We start from the raw sequence: 18,287 nt of genomic DNA, 5'->3' as shown, positions 1-18,287 counted from the left end.
AAAAAATCGGACAGAAAATACAAAAATATTAATATTTTGTTTCTTTGCAACAACAAACAAATATTAAACTAAATTGAAATATTAGCGTAATTTACCTGTATATGTGATCGATAGATATAGGTGGGACTTGAAAATTGTCCCTTAGGATTATGTCTTTCCGTAAAGAAAATACCCTGATCGAATAGAAACACATAGAGTTCACGGGTTTTGCGTTCGGTGGCATTTTTACCCTGTTCCAAACACGTCAAGGGACCATGCAAAAGTAATTTGCCCTGGGCCGTTATATTGCCATCGAAATTTTTAAGACGCCGCAGTACCATAATATCGTTAACATCTTTGCAAATGGCCTGGAAAGTACATAATAAGAAATACATAAGAAATGAATTTTCCATTTTTTTATTGACAAATAGTTTTCAAAGGTTTTTTAATTAATTTGCAAATTTAATAATAATTAATTATATTAAACATATTTTTTCAAGATGCTTCTGAGGCGTGGTTTTGTTAAAAATATTTTTTCAAGATGCTTCTGAGGCGTGGTTTTGTTAAAAAATTTTTTTAAGAAGCTTCTGGGACGTGGTTTTGTTAAAAATACTTTTTCAAGATGCTTCTGAGGCGTTTTGTTAAAAAAATTTTTTAAGATGCTTCTGGGACGTGGTTTTGTTAAAAATGTTTTTTAAGATGCTTCTGGGACGTGGTTTTGTTAAAAATATTTTTTTAAGATGCTTCTGAGGCGTGGTTTTGTTAAAAATATCAATATCCTTCATAAAAATATAATTTTAATTAACCTTTTTTAAACCTTTAAAAAATATGTATTTAAAAACCAGTGCGTGGAGCAGTATAGTCGGACGGGGCCGACCATATGATACCCTATATAACTACCACGAAAATCAAACTTTCTGCGGTTCTATATTCTGAGCCTGGGCAATATTTCGAGATATTTGCACTCTTTTACCGATTATAGATCAACAACTTCACTTTCTAACCCTGGCATATTTTCCAATTTTTTTCTTGAAGTGAATTTTTACGCCGTGAAATAAAAAAATTGTCTCTTTAGGTTTTGGTTGATTTGACCCTCGGAATATTGACCGATCATCATCTAAATAGCCGCTCTAAGTATTTGGTCAGATCCCCTTCACATTGTAAAATATGTGATGTTCTGCATATAATAATTGCCTCTAGAGCGACTAGAAATTCACCCCCTGAATGAAATCTCAACTTTACCGAAAACTATAGGCGTCGTCCTTGACCATAATCGGAAGTTCATGTACAATTTCAAAGCTATCAGCGCGACATTTCCGTCCTCTAATGGAGTAATAGTAATACTATGCACACCTTATTACGTATAAATTCCACATCAGAGAATATGCAGCCATAAGTTTGGTATCAATTTGAAGGTCAACAACTCCTCTTGGATATACTATCAACTTCTCGAGTATATGTCCTTCAGGAGTAAGTATATACGCCCCAGAATAAAAACTTTGTAAATTTTCATACAAAAGTCAGGGTCCATTTGACCCGCTAAATATTTACCGATCTTTATAAAAACAGGCATGCTTATTCTTTGGCACGATCCTCTTCTCCACTTAAAATTTCACAATGTTCGGACCATAACTGCGACCTCTGGAGCGACCAGAAAAATCGACAATAATTAAGTATTTGGTCCATTTCATCCCTTAAATATTAACCGATCTTTACCAAAAACAATAGGGGTCTTCATTGGGCCGAACCTATTCTCCATGCAAAATTTGTTGAAGATTGGTCCATAACTGTGGACTGTATCGTGTTTACAAATTATAATGGACAGACGGACGGACACACATGTCTAAATCGACTCAGCTAGTTAAGATATGACGATCGGTATACTTAAAGGTGGGTTACAAACGCTTGGGGCGGCACAAAGCTATAATACCCTGACAACATAGTTGTGTAGGGTATAAAAATTAGGGACAAAAAATCATAGATGAAAAGCCCTTAGAAAATATTATGTATATATTGGGGACAAGTAGAAGAAGGTCTTTCATAGAAGACAACTTGTAAACCCTCAGCCCTAAGACTAACGGGGCTATACACACCCTTGGTTAGATTAGATCAAAATTATGTATATTTATACCAAATCCAGATCAGGTAAGATCTCCCCTAAAAGGGTTAACATTTCCGATTATTTTAAATTGTATATGAAGTGGGTTGAGTATTCGACTTAGTCCGAATTTTGCACAACTAAGTATTTTTACCAAACCAAAAATGGTGTCTATCAATCCACTGCTTGTGTTAACTCCCTCCTTAGCGGAGACTCAACATTTTGAAAACATGTACAATTGATATGAAGAACAATTAAGTATGCGATTAAGTCAAAACTTTCCATCAGACTATTTATATCAAATCTAGAACAGGCATATTTTGTAACTTGTTAACAACATTCGATATTGAAATTTAACAACACCGAATGTTGTTAATATATATTTTTGTACACTTGAATATATTTTTGTACACTTAAATATTTATATACTGAACATATGTATATTAAGGGCTCCCCCCATTCTCGGTGTCGAAAATTTTATTGATTTAATTCGAATCTACACTAATTCAAGAATGTCCCAAGAAAATTTCAAGTGAAAATCTCAAGAACTTTTGACGATATAGCCGATTTATTGTGTCAGCATCAAGTGACAGCTGAAGGGCTTCTCAAACTTTAAACGCGTTTTTATCCAAACATTGGTTTCCTTAAGTGCAATTGCTTACAAATTTTTATAATATTTCATAAAACATTACTTACATTCATTACACTACAAGCTTCCCGCATGCTGACCACATCTTCAACCATGCCAGCATTTTCAATTTGTTTTGTTATGGTGCTCAATAGCAGAACATATTTAGTTAATCTTTGTACAGGTTTGATGAGCAGATCATTTAGCTAGAATTGAAAAAAAAAATGATTAAAATTTTTAAAGAAATTCCAAACACAATTTGTCTTACCTCCAAACGATGGCCCAGCTTCTGTCGCACCAATTCAAAATATTGAACATGTTCGGTAACAATGTGTTCCGATTTGGGTTTATTGTTGCAATATGTTATGTACATTTGGAATTTGTTTTCATAGCGTTTAATCATGTTGCCCAGCTCAGCGGGGGTATTTTGGCTTTGTATTAAGGCTTTCAGAAAATAGCTAAGTGGTGGTATAAAATTAATTAGATACGTAATAAAATAATTATGCTAATGGCAATAACAACAATAGCAGAATAGAACTCACTCTCTGTGCCATTCATAAATGGCTTCTATATTGGCAAAAACTATTTGTCCTTTGGGTCCTCTTAAGTCATTTGGTAAAGGTATATCACCAGTTCGCAATTCCTTAATGTACCTACAAGAACATATATATGACGTTATAGAAAAAAACAACAACAACAATGATAATAAAGAAAAATAATAATAAACAAAACAATGATTCATACACATTTTGGCGAAAGAAGAGAGGAGACGACCAATTAGATTATGGGGATTTCAAGAAACACAGAAAGAGAGAGGGACACAACAAGCCGGGGAAGATTTTTGAACTTACCCATTAACAATATCACCCAAATCCTTAATGTACGTTTCCTCAGTTGCCAATAGTTCGGCTAGTGCAGGAAATCGATGCTTTTGTATAGAAGCAGACAAATCATAATCATCATTTGCCTCGCCCGCTGCCGCATGTGTTGCTGTTGTTGTTGTTGCGTTTGCGGTTGTGCTATTATTCTATGTGTGGGTGGGTTTTATAGAGGGGGGGTTTTTGCTTAAGTTTATATAAATTTCAAAAATATTATATTTTAAAAATTATAATTTACTTCGTCATTATTGTCGGTGGCATTGCCTGCCGCCGCCGCCGCTGTTGTTGCTGCCGATGATGATGACGATAGCGGGGTTATGTTTGCAGCAGCATGTGTTGTTGTTGCCGATGACGAGTTATTGGTGGCATTGTTGTCACCACAATTCGGATACATGGCATCGATATTGTCCATAACACCAGCAATGCCTGCACAATCATTAGCTGTGTTGCTGCTGCTGTTGTTGGCTGTTGCTCCACTACATCCGTTGCCACTGCCACTTCGATTATTACTACTACATTCACTGAGAATTTTTGATTTTTCCTCGTGTCTTTCCTGCAAGGTGAAAACAAAGAAGGAAAGTGGTGATAAGTAAATTGTGGAAATCAGATTGCGAACAAATTACGTTGTACTTACTGTCTTTTCTTTAACAATTTGTTCGATCTCCGATAGACCATCCATTTTGCCGGAACTGGCCTGTAAAGATAACAAAAAGAGAATGAATAATAAAATTATTAGAAATGGAATGGGATTTATAAAAAAATTTCAGTAATGAGAATAAAATGCTATTTGAAGTCAATTGAGAGAATCTCCCAAAAACCGGTTAGATGTTGATATTGGCATTTCAGAATGGCTATTTGAAATTCAAAATATCTCTAAACATTAATGTGGTTGCCCAAATGGCTACATAAATTAAAATAGGTGCCTTACTCCTTGGTGGACAAGGAGTAAGGCATCTAAGGCAAAAAACTGCAACCTGACTATTTTGCAAAAAATTCAAAAAATATTTTTCAAAAAAAAAAAAAAAAACATAAGCCTAATAATATTTAAAAATAAATTTTAAAAGGCAAAAATAGGAACTCTTTAAAATTTTTTTGAGAATTTTTAAAAATATTTTTTTTAAGTATTAGAATAGGTGTGGATTTTTTTTATAAATATATTTTTGTAGCATAAGAACAGATGTAGCGTGAATTTTTTAAAAAATATTTTTAGAAAATAGAAAATAGTGGTGTTTTTATACCCTACACAACTATGTTGTCAGGGTATTATAGCTTTGTGCTGTCCCAAGAGATGGTAACGCCGCGAAATATTGGTCCGAGATCCACCTTTAAGTATACCGATCGTCATATTTCGACTAGTTGAGTCGATCTAGACATGTGTATCCGTCCGTCCGTCTGCCCATTATAATTTATAAACACGATACAGGCCACATTTATGAACCAATCTTCACGAAATTTTGCATGTAGGATGGGTTCTGACCAATGAAGGCCACTATTGTTTTTGGTAAAGATTCGTTAATATTAAGGGGATGAAATGGACCAAAAACATTATTTTTGTCTGATTTTTTGATCGCTCCAGAGGCCGTAATACTGCGAATTTTTACAAGAAGAAGGGGGTCTGGCCAAAGAATAAGCATGTCTGTTTTTATAAAGATCGGTCAATATTTAGCGGGTCAAATGGACCCTGACTTTTGTGTGAAAAATAGCAAAATTTGTATTCTATAGCGTATAGATTTACCCTGAAGGACATAGAGTGTATCCAAGATACCAATTATATTGTCGTATGTACTTGGATGTGGGAGTTACACTTAAATATTTATAGGTACTGACGAATTCAGATATTATTTAGTAACCCATTACCACACTAGAGGGCGGAAGTATAGCGCTGATCGCTTTGAAATTTTCCATGAGGTTCCACTTATGGTCAAGGACAACACCTATAATTTTCAGTGATGGTCAGATTATAATTATGGAATGAAGTGGACCGAATACATAATTATTTGTGCTTTTTCGAGTCGATCTATAGGCCACAATTGAAAGCCGAACATCACAACACAACCCACGGCGAAGGGAATCTGGACAAGTAATTAGAAGGACTGTACAGAATATCAGTAATATCGGAAAATAAGTACTGTTGACCGCTAATCGGGTAATTTTTTGGTGTTTTTTTTTCGAGTCGATCTATAGGTTACAATTATAAGCCGAACATCACAACAGAACCCACGGTGAAGGGAATCTGGACAAGTAATTAGAAGGGCTGGACCTCTAATCGGACAGGGGGTTCAAATATCACGAAATTTTGCCCAGGCTCGGAATATAAATCCTCAGAAAGTTAAAGTCCCGTGGTAGTTGTGTAGGGTATCGTATGGTCGGCCCCGTCCGACTATACTGCTCCGCTCACTGGTTTTAAACATACTTTTTAAGCCAAACGAAAGGCGTTGATTTTTTTAAAGATTATTTTTTTAGGCCAACTATAGGCGTGAATATTTTAAAGATTATTTTTTTAAGGCCAACGATAGGCGTGAATATTTTAAAGATTATGTTTTAAGGCAAACAATATGTATGGATTAAAAAAATATGTATTTTTTAAGACAAACGGTAGGCGTAAATTTTTTAAAAATTATTTTTTAAGGCAAACAAAAGACGTGGATGAATTAAAAAATATTTTTTTTAAGGCAAATGATAGTCTCATGGATTATCTAGAATGTTGAATTTTTTCAATATATTATAAAATCTCCGATTATCATATTTGTGGTCTTTCCACGCAATATTTCTCATATAGAAAAAAATTTATGTTTCACTTGCACGGAGGGAACTTCCAGAAATTCTTATTGCAAAACAAGAAAATTCCATTGAAAAAATATTTATCGCATCGAAGTAATTGCACCGAATACAGAGAGAGAGAGAGTGATTATTACCAAATAAATTTCACAAAACGTTAAGGAAATTTCACTTTACGCACTTAACACAGCTCGTTCGTTTCACTTGTGGAGGAAAATGTATTTTCTTTTTCGTTGTCAATTCAAGGAAAAATAATTGAAACTTGTTTTGGGGGCTACCACTAACGCGTTTTGTAGCCAGCCACTTGCTGTTGAACGTGTTAACTGATTCGACGTTTAATTGTATTTGTTGTTTTTGTTACAAAAAACAACTTCGTGCTAATGCAAATTTTTCTATAAAATTAACAATAAAAAAAAATCGAAGTAAATATATATATTTTTTTATTTAATAGTTGTCGTGATTGTTTGAGGTTGGGTACGATAATGGGGCTGGTTAACCTACCATGAGAAAGGGAAACAGGCAACTCATTTCGTTTTTAGTATTTTTTTGTTATTGTTGTTATTTTTTATCTCCAAACAGGGAGAGTTAACTTTATTTTTTTTGGGCGACGACACTTTTAGAATTTCGGAGAAGTCAGTCTGGGCCGACCATCGACGTAATGTATGTTTTTTTTGGTTGTGTGTATACTTTAGATAAGACGCAACGAAATATATATTTTGTTTGATATAACAAAAATACAAAAACAACAACAATTTGGCATTAATTTTTTTTTTTTTAATTTCGATACCACTACAACAATAATAAAAAGAAAACACTAATATAGCGCCTCGAAAAAATTATACGACCGACGCGACTTCACAATATCATTTTGCGGTTAATCGAGCAACCGACCGACCGAGCGAGCGAATGACTAAAGGAAAGCAAACAATCTACTGACGCTACACTGCGGCATGAAGTGAATGTTCATGTTCTTGCTCTTCTTCTTCATTATAATAATCATCATTATTGGTATAAAGTTTATATTTGCACCAGAGTCAATGTAGGCTTTTTTTTCATTCTGATTTTTTTCAATTAATTGTTATTGTTTGAGAATACACATGTTTAATAATATTGTGGCTGTTGTTGTTGCCATTCCATTCTGTTTTATACCTGTAGAACTAACTACAGGTGTGTCCAAACATTTGTGGTCGATTTTTTTTCAAATAGATATTTTTTAAGGACCAGTCACTTCTAAATTCCAAGCCTATTTCCAGACCCCTAAAAAATATTTAAAATATATTCCAAGCCTTTTTTTACTTCTCCAAAAATATTAAAAAAAGAAAATTTTAAATTCACAAAAATATTTCTAAAAAGTCCACGTCCATTTTTACTTCTCCAAAAATATTGTTAAACCAGTGAGCGGAGCAGTATAGTTGGACGGGGCAGACCATACGATACCCTACACAACTACCACTGAATTCTAACTTTCTGCGGATGTTTATTCCGAGCCTGGGCGATATTTCGTGATATTTGCTCCCTCTAGGCCGATTAGAGGTCAGCAGCCCACCTTCCTTACACGGACATATTTTCGAATATTACTATTCATATTCAGTACTGCCCTTCTAATTAATTGGCCAGATTCACTTCACCGCTGGGTTGACTAGAAAAAACACACACAATTATGTATTCGGTCCACTTCATTCCATAATTATAATCTGATCACCACTGACAATTATAGACGTTGTCATTGACCATAACTAGAACCTTGTGGAACATTTCAAAACGATCAGCGCTATATTTCCGCCCTCTAGTGTGGTAATGGGTTACTAAATAATAAAATAATTTGTATAAATTTAAAGGTCAACCACTCCTCTTGGATATACTATCAACTTCTCGGGTCTATGTCCGTCAGGAGTAAATACATACGCTATAGAATAAAAAATTTTGTAATTTTTCACACCAAAGTCAGGGTCCATTTGACCCGCTAAATATTGACCAATCTTTATCAAAACTGGCATGCTTATTCTTTGGCCCGATTTCCTTCTCTATGTAAAAATTCGCGATGTTTGGGCCATAATTGCGGCCTCTGGTGCAACCAGAAAATCCGACAAAAATAAAGTTTTTGGTCCATTTCATCTCCTAAATATTAACCGATTTTTAAAAAAACAATAGAATCTTCACTGGCCAGAACCCATTCCACATGCAAAATTTCGTGAAGATTGGTCCATAACTGTGGCTTGTATCGTGTTTAAAAATTATAATGGACAGACGGACACACATGTGTAGATCGACTCAGCTAGTCGAGATATGATGATCGGTATACTTAAAGGTGGGTCTAGGACCAATATTTCGCGGCGTTACAAACTCTTGGGGCTGCACAAAGCTATAATATCCTGACAACATAGTTGTGTAGGGTATAAACATATTGTTGATTAATCCACCCCAATTTTGAAACCAATTTTTATATCCTTCATTACACGGTGGTACAGGGTATTTAGCTTTTGTGCATATGTTTGTAACCGGAAAAAGGAAACGAGATAGACCCATGGTTTCTTTTGAGAATATGAATAGAATCACTTTCTGAGTCGATTTATGCATGTCATGTCCGTCTGTCCAAACAAAGGACAGGCCGCATTTATAATCCGAATTGGATGAAATTTGGCACAGCTAATTTGTTTGGCCCAAGGACGAACCCTATTGAAATTGGGAAAAAATCGGTTCAGATCCCCATATATAATTTCGTCCGATTTTCGGTAAATGGTGCACCAAAGCCCCAAAATATGACCGATTGACTCACAATTTTGCACAACTGCTGTGTAGAAAGTTTCGCTGAAATCGGTTCAGATTTAGATATAGCTCCCATATATAGCTTCGTCCGATTTTCAGTAAATGGTGCAGCAAAGACCCAAAATATGGCCAATTGGCACACAATTTTGCACAACGTACTGAAGTTAACATAACCAACTGTGTGGAAAGTTTCGCTGAAATATGTTCAGATTTAGATATAGCTCCCATATATAGCCTCGTCCGATTTTCAGTAAATGGTTCACAAAAGCCACGAAATATGACCGATTGACACACAATTTTGCACAACGTACGGAAGTAGGTATAACATGTTGTGTACAAAGTTTCGCTGAAATCGGTTCAGATTTAGATTTAGCTCCCATATCTAGTTTCGTCCGATTTTTAGTAAATGGTGCACCAAAGCTCCAAAATATGGCCGATTGGCACACAATTTTACACAACGTACTGAAGTAGGTATAGCCTGCTCAGTGGAAATTTTCGCTGAAATCGGTTCAGATTTAGATATAGCTCCCATATGTAGTTTCGTCCGATTTTCAGTAAATGGTGCACCAAAGCTCCAAAATATGACCGATTGACACACAATTTTGCACAACGTACTGAAGTTAACAAAACCAACTGTGTGAAAAGTTTCACTGAAATCGGTTCAGATTTAGATATAGCTCCCATAAATAGCTTCGTCCGATTTTCAGTAAATGGTGCATCAGAGCTCAAAAAAATATGGCCGATTGGCAAAAAGTTTTGCACAACGTATTGAAATTACTAAAACATAACGTGTGCCTAGTTTTGTTGAAATTGAACCAATTTCGAAGGTCACATATTTTAGATCATCCAGTTTCATGTAAATGGTCCTTTTGTTAGGATGCATCTTTTTAATATACCCATAGTGGTGAAGGGTATCATATAGTCGGCCTCGTCCGATCTATCCTTACTGCTTTTTTTTTTTAATTGCTGCTGTTGTAACTCTTCCACGGCGGTTGTCGTTATAGTTGTTGCTGTTCTCGTTTTTTTAATCCACATTTGTTTTTACTTCACAAAAAAATATTTTATATATCCCCCAAAATTTATATAAAAAAAATTATATATGCCCCAAATGTATATAATAATAATACTCCTTTGTGCCTCATGCCTGCCATATCTGTGTGCTACCGATAATAATTGCCTTTAAAAATTCTTCTTCTTCATCGATTGACTTACTCAGATGTTATTATTGGAGAAAAACAAGAGAAAAAAAGAACAACTAACTGTAAAAGGGGGTTTACACAACAATGATTTTATAAATGTGTTCACCGCAAAAAGAACTAACGCCAGCCAGTCAGTCAGCCAGCTAACTAACCAACAACCACCTCCTCCATCACCTCAACAGAACTATTTTTAGATTCTTTTAATATACAGCAGGTTCAGATGAAATAAACATTGACATTTAATTAGATAAAAGAAATATGAAAAACATACATACATATATACATGTAGTGTTTTTTTGGTTTCAATACTGACGGTTGTCATAGCCCCAAATTCCAAATACATTGTTGTTGTTGTGGTTGAATTTTATTAAAATTGACTAGATTTTAATGATGCCTATCATCTCAACGATGACCTACCTACCCACAAATCATTTTCAAATAAAATTTAGATATTTTATTTGCATAGTTTTGATAAGTAAATTAAAAGGCTGATGAAGATGATAATGATGTTCATTTTCTTAAGTTAATTATGAAGTTCTAAAGTGTGGCATTTTTTTATAGGTTGTTGTTGTTGTTTTTCTATTTTTCAATTTTGTTTTTATATTTTGCAAATATTTCATGTTAAATCAACAGCAACAACAATAGCAAATAATAAACAATGAAAAGGTTGGTTGATGCTGTTGCTGCTGCCTCTAAACACGATCACGCGAACACTCAACTCTCGTTCGGTTGCTATTTCAGCTGAGGTATTCACAACATTTGGTTGAGAGGGAAAGCGTAGAAAAAAATAGATTTTTTGCTTTCTCATGGACTGATTATTAGATATGGTAAGCAATTTCATGAATATAGGAAACGAGAAATATTGATAGGCCTTATTTTTCCTGAAGAGGCATTGATGCACTATTTAATTAACCCCCATTGGACAAAGGTCCTTTTTGAGGGGTATAAATTGCAAAGCGTAGCAACGTTTATTTGTGTGTGTGTGTTTTGAGATTGTTCACACTCCTTGAATCCCCTGCTATTTCAGTTCTACTCGTGATTATTTTGAATGCCATGACTTCAAGATTTTGTTTTGTATTCTCTCATCTAAAAATACGCACAATTATTAAAATTTACAAGGTTCTATTTGTTGCTATACACAACAACAATAAAAAAACAACAACAAATATGTATATAAAAATACATATAAAACATTCTCATGTGCTTGGAAAATCAGATCAGCAAATATTTTTAAGAGGGATTCCCCCAAGTACAAAAGAAATATATTTTTTGGAAAAGGTTTTTTAAATATTTTTAGAGGAGTAAATATAGGCGTGGATTTAAAAAAAAATATTTTTTAAAATAAAAATTAACAAAATTGTATTTAAGGGAACCCCACCCATTTTCGATTTTAATTTTTCAAGAATTTCAATGGGCTGGTAAATCAATACCAATGCTTGTTAAGATTTGCACATATATATTTGAAGATTTAAAAGAGAAGAAAAATAATTAAAAAAAAAAAATTGTAATTGTTTTGTTGTTGTTTTTTGTAATTAAAGAAAAATCCTTTTTTTTGATGGCGGGCATGAAAAAAACAAAATTCAAATATGTATATAAAAATACATATAAAAACTATGATTATTGACTTCGCTCTAAAATTAACAAAATGGTGGACCTTTGAAAAAATATTTTTGGGAAATCGCCGATTTTTTACCAAAAACCAAGTTAAAAAATAAGGAAAATCTTCACCGATTGGCTTTATCCTAGTTCATACGAGAGCTATACACTCCCAGAGAAACGTTACAAAATTTGGAACCGATTGGACTATTAGTTTTTGAGTTATCGTGCCCGCCATTCGCAAAAGAGAAAAACGCGTCTAAAGTTTGAGAATGCAGCAGTCACCTGATGCTGACACAATAAATCGGCTATATATTCAAGAGTTCTTGAGATTTTCACTTGAAATTTTGTAGAGGCATTCTTTAAAAATTCGAATTATATCAACAAAAATTGTATTTAAGGATATTTTGGATTAAAAAATAATGATTTTAAAAATTTAAAAAAATAAAAAATCTTGAATGCTAAAATTTGGTTTTATTAGCAGAGTTAACAATTTTTTTGAAGTAAAGCTATATGCCTTGATCATTTAAAAATCATTATTGGAAACCATAGCAATGCATTTTTTAAAAGTATTTTTTTTTTTCAAAACAAAAAAAATTGTCTTGTTTTTTTTTTTTTAATAATTTTTTAAGAACACATATAGTTTTGTGTTTTTTTTTTAATTTTGAAGAGCACACATAGCCTTGGATTTGTATACCCTACACAACTATGTTGTCAGGGTATTATAGTTTTGTGCAGCTGGAATAGTTTGTAACGCCACGAAATATTGGTCCTAGATCCACCTTTAAGTATACCGATCGTCATATCTCTACTAGCTGAGTCGATCTAGGCATGTGTGTCCGTTCGTCCGTCTGTCCATTATAATTTGTAAACACGATACAGGCCACAGTTTTGGACCAATGTTCATGAAATTTTGCATGTAGGATGGGTTGTGATCAATTTAGACCCCTATTGCTTTTGGTAAAGATCGGTTAATATTTAGGGGATGAAATGGACCAAAAACTAAATTTTTGTCTGATTTTCTGGTCGCTCCAGAGGCCAAACATCGCGTATTTTTGCATGGAGAAGGGGATCGGGCCAAAGAATAAGCATGCCTGTTTTGATAAAGATCGGTCAATATTTAGCAGGTCAAATGGACCCATAATTTAGTGTGAAAAATGAGACAATTTGTAGTCTATGGCATATTTATATATTTACTCCTGAAGGACATAGACCCGAGAAGTTGATAGTATATCCAAGAGGAGTGGATGACCTTTAAATTGATACCAATTATATTGTGGTATGTACTAGGATGTGGGAGTTACACGTAAATATTTACAGGTGCTTAAGTATTCAAATATTATTTTAGTAACCCGTTACCACACTAGAGGGCGAAAATATAGCGCTGATCTCTTTGAAATTTTCTATGAGGATCCTGGTACGGTCAAGGACAAAAAAATTTTGTAACGCCGCGAAATATTGGTCGTAGGCCCAACTTTAACTGATCGTCATATCTCGACTAGCTGAATCGATATAGACATGTGTGTCCGTCCGTCCCTTAAAATTCGTAAACACGTTACAGGCCACAGTTATGGACCAATCTTCACGAGCTTTTGCATGTAGGATGGGTTCTGGCCAATGAAGACCCATAAATGGACCAAAAACTTTATTTTTGTCTGATTTTCTGGTCGCTCCAGAAGCCTAAATTGTGGCCCAAGCATCGCGAATTTTTACATGGAGAACGGGATCAGGCTAAAGAATAAGCATGCATGTTTTGATAAAGATTGGTGAATATTTAGCGGGTCAAATGGACCCTGACTTTTGTGTAAAATATGAGAAAATTTGTAGTCTATAGCGTATATATTTACTCCTGAAGGATATAGACCAGAGAAGTTGATAGTATATCCAAGAGGAGTGCTTGGTCTTTAAATTAATAACAATTTTATGGTTTATGTACTCGGATGTGAGAGTTACACTTAAATATTTACAGGTACTTATGTATTCAAAAATTATTTTAGTAACCCATTACCACACTAGAGGGCCAAAATATAGCGCTAATCTCTTTGAAATTTTCTATGAGGATCCAGGTATGGTCAAGGACAAAAAAAGTTTGTAACGCCGCGAAATATTGGTCGTAGAACCATCTTTAAGTATACTGATCGTCATATCTCGACTACCTGAGTCCATATAGACATGTATGTCCGTCCGTCTGTCCATTATAATTTGTAAACACGTTACAGGCCACAGTTATGGACCAATCTTCACGAACTTTTGCATGTAGGATGGGTTCTGACCAATGAAGACCCCTATTAAATGGACAAAAAACTTTATTTTTGTCCGATTTTCTGGTCGCTCCAGAAGCCTCAATTATGGTCCAAACTTCTCGAATTACAAGGAGAAGGGGATCGGGGCAAAGTATAACCATGCCTGATTTGATAAAGATCGGTCAATATTTAGCGGGTCAAATGGACCCCGATATTTGTGTGAAAAATGAGAAAATTTGTAGTCTATAGCGTATAGATTTACCCCTGAAGACCATTGACGCGAGAAGTTGCTAGTATATCCAGGAGGAGTGATTGGCCTTTAAATTAATACCTATTATATTGTCGTATGTACTCGGATGTGAGAGTTACACTTAAATTCAAATATTATTTTAGTAACCCGTTACCACACTAGAGGGCGAAAATATATCCCTTTGAAATTTTCCATGAGGATCCAGGTATGGTCAAGGATAACATCTACAATTTTCGGTGATGATCAGATAATAATATTGGTATGAAGTGGACCGAAAACTTAATATTTTGTATTTTTTCGAGTCGGTCTAAATGTCACAATTATTAGCCGAACATTACAACACAACCCACGGAAAGGGGAATCTGGACGAGTAATTCGAATGGCTGAATGTACTGAATATTAGTAATATTTGTAAGGAAGAGCTGCCGTTGACCTCTAATCGGGCAAGAGGGTGCAAATATCACGAAATATTGCCCAGGCTCGAAATAAACATCTGCAGAAATGTAGTTTTCCGTGGTAGTTGTGTAGGTTATCGTATGGTCGGTCCCGTCCGACTATACTGCTCCGCTCACTGGTTTAGAAATATTTATGTAGGAATAAATACAGGCGAGGATTTTTTTTAATATTTTTTGAGTTGTAAATACAGGCATAGAGTAAATAAAGGCGTAAGTATACCGATCGTCATATCTCTACTAGCTGAGTCGATCTAGGCATGTGTGTCCGTTCGCCCGTCTGTCCATTATAATTTGTAAACACGATACAGGCCACAGTTATGGACCAATCTTTACGAAATTTTGCATGTAGGATGGGTTCTGCCCAATGATGACCCCTATTGTTTTTGTTAATGATCGGTTCATGTTTAGGAGATAAAATGGATAAAATAGTCCCGTCCGACTATACTGCTCCGCTCACTGGTTTAGAAATATTTATGTAGGAATAAATACAGGCGAGGATTTTTTTTAAATATTTTTTGAGTTGTAAATACAGGCATAGAGTAAATAAAGGCGTAATTTTTTAAAAAATATTTTTGATTTGGATTAAAAAAAAAATTTTAGGAGTAAATACAGGCGTATTTATTTTTTTAATTAATTTATTGAATTCTACATAAAAAGTGGATTTTTGTTTTTTAAATATTTTGATTGACTTTTTCATTCTCCCTTCACATAAAATTTCGTCCCTGAAGGAATGGTGGTGGTATATAATTTCCTCCTCTAAGATCTCAAAAATGTATTCAAAATTCATTGGAATATATTTTTAAATTGAAATCATTTTCTTTGAATTCTCGTCGTACTTATTGACAAATGTACTCCGTGTCTTCTTAATGAGCACGAAATTATCCTTAAAAATAAGTCACTCATGCATAAGAAAAATATACTGCTGCCATTGAAGTGAAGACCTTTTTTCTATGTAATACAACATCCTTTGAAGGTTTTAAATTTAAATGTGTGTGTGTAGTCAACACAATGGAGAAGAAATAGAGAGCAAGGAGTAGAAAAAATCAGCTAATAGAGAAATAATAAAATGTGTTTTCCAAATAAAAAACGAAGGTTTTCATATGCAAAAAAAAACTATTAAAGCTCTTAAGAATTTCCAATGATTTTGTCAGGTTATGAAAAACAAGAAAAACGTCATCCTGAAACAGCACACTGAGTAGTTGGTAATTGGATCCTTTTTTTTTGCATTTCTTTCGTCGGAAGATATGAAAGGATTTATTTTAGCTGCATATCCCGTTCGGGGTATTTTTACCGACAACTATTCTTTATGCCTCTTATTTTCTTAATACTCGAAAGCGGAACAATAGGATTTAAAAGGTTTTCAAATAATTGTTCCTACGGATGAGTATTTAATCTCTATATACTCTATTCAAAATGTCTTTTTAATTTTGAAATCATTTATTTTTGTTGTTGTTGTAAGCCAAAAGTCATTTGTACTCACCATTACCGAAGAATTATCCTTCATCATGTCTTTGTTAAAGGTCGGTGGCCCATTAGCAATTAAATGTGGTTCCTGTATGGGTTTCATGGGTGGCGGTAATTCCAAACCGACTTCTTCCTCGGCCTCAAAGTCCTGTTGTGATGTATTGAGTTGTGATGTGTTGGCTGTGGCCAGTAGTTGTGATGTATTGGATGATGAGTCGTCCATTTGTTTGGCTGGTAACTGCAAAAACAAAAGGGAAAGGAAAATAAATAAAGTAATACAAAATGTTTTTATAGAAAATTAAATTAAAAAAAAAAAAATATATTTTTAAAATTGAAATTAAAAAAATCGTAGGTGAGGATTAAAAAAAGGGACTTTGAAAGCTATATTCGTGGATCTTTTAAATATAGATGAAAAATGAAGACCACACATGGTGTTCTTCATTTTTTGAACAAATTGTTATGGGTATTTTTATAAAATATTTTTTTTTTATATTTCATATTTTTAAAAACCCAACCAAAGTTTTTGATTTTTTTAAGTACTTTTTTCGACCACAGATAGTCTGGGATTTAATAAAAATATTTTTAAGACCAAATATAGTCTTGGATTTTTATACCCTTCACCACACTGTGGTACAGCGTATTATGTTTTTGTGCATATTTTTGTAACAAGCAAAAGGAAATGAGATAGACCCATGGTTGAGAGTATGTATTGAATAACTTTCTGAGTCGATTTTAGGTAAATAGTGCAACAATGTCCCTATATATCCTTCGATTTACACGAAATTTGGCATAGCGTACTAAATAAAGACTAGAGTGATGTGTATTAAGTTTCGTGAAAATCGGTTCAGATTTCTATATAGCTTCCATATATATTTTCGTCCGATTTTCGGTAAATAGTGCACCAAAATACCTATATATCCATCGATTTACTCGAAATTTGGCATAAATAAAGTCTAGAGTGGTGTGTGTTAAGTTTCGTGAAAATCGGTTCAGATTTACATATAGCTCCCATATATATTTTCGTCCGATTTTAGGTAAATAGTGCAACAAAGTCCCTATATGTCCTTCGATTTGCACGAAATTTGGCATAGCGTACTAATTTAAGTCCATAGTGATGTGTATTAAGTTTCGTGAAAATCGATTCAGATTTAGATATAGCTCCCATATATATGTTCGTCCGATTTTAGGTAAATTGTGCACCAAAGTACCCATATATATTTCGATTTACACGAAATTTGGCATTGTGTACTAAATTAAGTCTATAGTGATGTATATTAAATTTCGTGAAAATCGGTTCAGATTTAGATATAGCTCCCATATATATTTTCGTCCGATTTTAGGTAAATAGTGTACCAAAATCCCTATATATCGTTCGATTTACACGAAATTTGGCACAGCATACTAAATAAAGTCTAGAGTGATGTGTGTTAAGTGTCGTGAAAATCGGTTCAGATTTAGATATAGCTCCCATATATTTTCGTCCGACTTTTGGTAAATAGTGCACCAAAGTCCCTATATATCCTTGGATTTGCACGAAATTTGGCATAGCGTACTAAAAAAAGTCTAAAGTGATGTGTGCTAAGTTTCGTGAAAATCGGTTCAGATTTAGATATATCTCCCATATATAATTTCGTCCGATTTTAGGTAAATTGTGCACCAACATATCTATATATCTTTCGATTTGCACCAAATTTGGCATAGCGTTCTAAATTAAGTCCATAGTGACGTGTGTTAAGTGTCGTGAAAATCGGTTCCGATTTAGATATAGCTTCCATATATATTTTCGTCCGATTTTAGGTAAATGGTGCACCAAAGTACTTATATATCTTTCGATTTGCACCAAATTTGTAAGGATACATATGTACAACATACCCAAAGTGATGAAGGGTATCATCCGACTTTACTACTTGCCTTACTGGTTTCAAAATGTTTTTTGAAGAGCACTCATATTCT

At 34.1% G+C, this 18,287-nt stretch overlaps 1 protein-coding gene across 1 annotated transcript in view; it reads right to left on the bottom strand.

The window, feature by feature from the left end:
* The window catches only part of LOC133333436 (triple functional domain protein), a 104,818-nt gene that overhangs the window by 307 nt on the left and 86,224 nt on the right, over window positions 1–18,287 (bottom strand). Inside the window, exons 10-17 of the mRNA XM_061541756.1 lie at window positions 16,351–16,572; window positions 4,218–4,277; window positions 4,016–4,136; window positions 3,557–3,680; window positions 3,248–3,358; window positions 2,974–3,163; window positions 2,774–2,911; window positions 96–347 (exon numbers count right to left, since the gene is read on the bottom strand). Coding sequence (XP_061397740.1) covers window positions 96–347; window positions 2,774–2,911; window positions 2,974–3,163; window positions 3,248–3,358; window positions 3,557–3,680; window positions 4,016–4,136; window positions 4,218–4,277; window positions 16,351–16,572 — 1,218 coding nt within the window. The remainder of the gene's footprint in view (window positions 1–95; window positions 348–2,773; window positions 2,912–2,973; window positions 3,164–3,247; window positions 3,359–3,556; window positions 3,681–4,015; window positions 4,137–4,217; window positions 4,278–16,350; window positions 16,573–18,287) is intronic.

Source organism: Musca vetustissima, unplaced genomic scaffold (genome assembly GCF_032173495.1).
Source record: "Musca vetustissima isolate MV318-11 ecotype Yass unplaced genomic scaffold, APGP_CSIRO_Mvet_v1 utg3767, whole genome shotgun sequence".
Classification (NCBI taxonomy): Eukaryota; Metazoa; Arthropoda; class Insecta; order Diptera; family Muscidae; genus Musca; species Musca vetustissima.
Note: the sequence above shows the minus strand (reverse complement) of the source record. Positions and strands in the feature narration are given on the sequence as shown.